The sequence below is a fragment of the Lipotes vexillifer genome, unplaced genomic scaffold (genome assembly GCF_000442215.2).
Source record: "Lipotes vexillifer unplaced genomic scaffold, Lipotes_vexillifer_v1.1 scaffold1071, whole genome shotgun sequence".
Taxonomy (NCBI): domain Eukaryota; kingdom Metazoa; phylum Chordata; class Mammalia; order Artiodactyla; family Lipotidae; genus Lipotes; species Lipotes vexillifer.
The window spans coordinates 63367-67172 of record NW_006796547.1 but is presented as its reverse complement, the minus strand read 5'-3'; the positions used below and the strand labels follow the sequence as shown (position 1 = coordinate 67172).

The 3806-nt window shown below is 43.3% G+C and overlaps 1 protein-coding gene across 4 annotated transcripts in view; it reads right to left on the bottom strand.

Moving 5' to 3' along the window:
• The window catches only part of PFKM (phosphofructokinase, muscle), a 41992-nt gene that overhangs the window by 20985 nt on the left and 17201 nt on the right, over window positions 1-3806 (bottom strand). For 3 of the 4 annotated variants that reach the window (XM_007468633.1, XM_007468634.1, XM_007468635.1), the window contains one exon: window positions 1623-1715. In XM_007468633.1, the coding sequence (XP_007468695.1) occupies window positions 1623-1715 (93 nt within the window). Of the gene's footprint in view, window positions 1-1622; window positions 1716-1808; window positions 1840-3806 lie in introns of those variants that run through there. The other variant, XM_007468636.1, reaches the window with a different exon arrangement.

Sequence of the window (3806 nt, the reverse complement as noted above, 5' to 3'; positions counted from 1 at the left end):
CTGCTGAAGAACTCATTATTGGCATGGGATTCTTTCCAGGAGAGGAGAGAGAAGCAACAGAAACCAGGTCAGCAGTCTCTACAGCCTCAAGGAGGGCTCTGCATTCCTAATCTGGCTACTGTTCCTAAACTCAGGCCTCTGTGCCCTGCTTCCTGTTTCCTCATTATAGCATTCTCCTGTTCATAATACATATCACGATTACAAACATTAGTTTAAAATATACTTAAAGTCTAGCTCAACTAATATACTAATAAGAAGGATCATAAGAGCAAAGATGATGTGTGACTTTTCCACTGATGTAGCCTTAGTGCCTACCATCCTGTTTGGCACACAGCAGATGCTCAACAATTCACTTTTTATTTAATTAGTAATGCATTTATTGCATCACGCACTATTCTAAGCACTTTACTTAAATGAAGAGTTCAGTTTCTTGAAATCTTTTTCATGAAGTTTTCCCTGGTTAATCCAACCAACGCCTATCATTTCATTATGTAAGTGGATTCTACTTGGTTAAGACACACTTGGTTACTTTTATTTATGTGCCTTACGTAAGAATTCTAGTGACGTATGATATCTTTCCTCATTAAAGTTCCCAAAGGAAATCAACTTCTCCACAACACACAGGACAGGGCACTATACAAAGTGGGTGCTTGACACAAAGTCTAGGAAAGCCTAGGGGGAGTGGAGCAGAGGGAAGGGGAGGCTAGCTGAGATCCCCTTCTTTCTCCCTTTTCCTCATCACAGTCTCCATGTCCTAGTATCCCTTTCAAAGAAATTCTGCCTCTCTTCAACATATCACAAATTCCGATATACAAGAACGTACATCAAAGAGGGAAAACAGTAAAAATAAATAAATAAATAAATAATAAATTGAGAAAAAAACACCACATCCCCTATCTGCCACTTCATCTTTCCATATACCTGATATTTCTGACTCCTAGGTTTCTTGGACTCAACCCAGAGACGGGTTCTCTCTGGCTTTGCTTTCTGCCCCAACCCCTTGGATATGTACTGATTAACTGCTGCTGTTCCCGTCTGTTCACGGGTTAAAGGAATGGAAGGGGAAGAAAGGCCAGAGAATGACAGAATGACGCAGAAGTGTGCCTAGCAGAAGAAACTGTGCTGTAAGAGTGAGGCACCTAACCCTGGTCAGTGCAGGAGCTCTGCAGACATCAGAACTGGTACCTGAAGATTCACTAGGGCCCACCAAACACCAATGCCAAATCTCCTCCTTTCCCCATCATTTCCAATGTACTTGAAGTGAACCCACCTACTGCCCCCTCAACAATTTTATCTCTTTAGTCTATTTCTTTCCAATGTTGCTTGAGAAAACACCAGTTTTCTAGGTACCAAAGGACCAAATGGTCCCAAATCTTCAGACAAACTTGGAAAGAAGATTTATGGAGACTTAAGTAAATAAAAGTAGAGCAAATGAAATCCAAAAGCACTTGTGGACTTAGACCTAACAGAGTTTTAGGGAAGCCCAAGATTCCAGTGTGAATCTACAGCAGGAGGATCTTCAGGAGGATAGTTCTGTTCTACAGCCTAGGGAAGTGAGGAAATTCAAGGCAGCCTCCAAGCCACGGCTTTTGTCTCCCCCCAAGCTGGGCCCTCCTCCTTACCTTGGGCATCGCCACCGGAGGTTAACACGGCGATGGCTTTGCCAACCCCCAGGGTTTTGGCTGCATGGTGCTCTTCATGGGTCATGATCCACTCTAGAATTCAAGAGAATGGCCAGTTAAGACACAGTGGGATCAAGGTGCTATGAGCTAAGGGGATGATGGCTCTGTTGGCCTGGCTACAGCCACCTCAGTCAGGCTCTCCCACTGCACTGAGTCTGAGCTTTGCAGCCTTGGATCTTTGGACTTCCTCCAGAAGACAGCCACACCCCACAGAGTGACAAGCTGAAATGTCATAGAAATCAAGCCCAAGACTGCAAAAATCCTCGCTAATCCCTCCCACCCCAATTGGAGCCTATTTGGAGAATGAGCTAAGGTCAAGGAGAAGGGTGGGTGACTGAACAGAAATGAGAAAGGAAAAAGTTAAGTTAGCCTCAGAGTCCTCCCTTTTAATGAAGGGAAGGGCTGTTGCAGAGGACAGGAATCAGATGAGGCTTGGGGCACTGAAAACTAGCAAAGTGGAAGCAGAAAAGCAAGGGTAGGGTGGGTTATGGTGAAGATTAGGGTCGGGTGTGACGGAATTGGGCTAAGTTAGAACAGGAGTTTGAGGTTATAGAGGCACATTGGAACTCGGGCAAAATGATGGTTCAGGCTCAGGAATGGTTAGGGACTTTCTCTGGCTTTTCCGATCCCTCTCAGGGTCTCTGCCTCCTAAGCATCTCTTGATCCTTTATCTTCAGGCCTTGTTCCTCACACTAAATACTATCAAATGGGAAGAGTAACACAAAATCACTGCCACATATACACAGATATGTACACATGACATGTGAACACCTTGATATTTTTGTCTTTAGGGCTTATCTGTCTCAAAGGAAGACAAAAGACCTACTTTCGTATCCAGAAAAATGCCAATGGAATCATCATTCTCCCAGTTATCCGGGCTAAAATCTGTTATTTTTAAAATTTATCTCCTCTTTACTCTCAGAATCAAAACGGTTACCAAACCCTATTATTCTTCCTTCTTATTATCTTCCCTTATCCTTCTCTTCCTTTCTGTCCTCATTGCCTCTTTCCACCTGAATTGCTTACTACAATAGCTGGTCTCCCTCTGCTTGTGCTTCCCTTCTCCACTCTATTTGAGACACAAAATAAACCTCCATGGGAAGGTCACAGGCCCCTGAGGCCTCGGTGGAGGGAGGATTCATTCACACGAACAGGAGCTGATGACCTTTAAATACAGCTCATGTTTCTGCTGTGAACCCAGGGCAATCAGGATAGCTGCTGATAAAGACATAGGTCACATCCACATACAGATCCACACACATGCCAATAAAATACATGCAATGAGACACTCATGAAGAAAAACATACAGAAACACACATAGTGCTGTTAACAAACACAGATTCACAGACATGCTACATATAATCAGTGCTGACAGATAAACCCAAACTTTTTGGGTTGGCATTCAAACTTCCATGATCTAACTCTTGCCTAGAGTTTCAACCTTTGCTCCCATGAATTCTCTGCTCCATTATCACCTGAACATTTCTTTGTTCCTCGCCACTTTTGTGCCTGTGCACACTGCATCACTTGTCCAGAAGGCCACCCTGGTTCTTTCCACAGATCAATATCCCACTCCATTATTTAAGGCCCGTCCTAGTCACATCCCTGTTAAACCTATTAAGCCCTCACTGATTACCACAGGTCAAGGAGGGCTTCTTTCTGGTCCTCCTCTAATCACATATTGTCTGAAACCAGATCATTCACTTAGCACTTAATTACTACTTTATGTGATAGTTTAATTGCTTCTTACTTACTGAAAAGGTTGGACTAGATAAGGAGTCAGCAAACTACAGCCCACGGGCCAAATCAAGCCCTTCTAATGGTTTTGTATGGCAGCAAACTAAGAAAAGTCTTTACATTTTAAGTGGTGGAAAAAACAATTCCATGACATGTGAAAATTATATGAAATCCAGATTTCAGTGCTCATACCACTCACATTCTTTTGCATATTATCTATGGCTGCTTTTGTGCAGAAGAGATTATTGTGACAGAGACCCGATAGCCTGCAAAGCCTAAAACATTTACTATCTGGCCTTTAACAGAAAATGTTTGCAGACACCTGGACTAATGATTGCTAAAGTCATTTCCCCAACTAGACTGAAGACTCCTCGGGGGGGGGGGGGG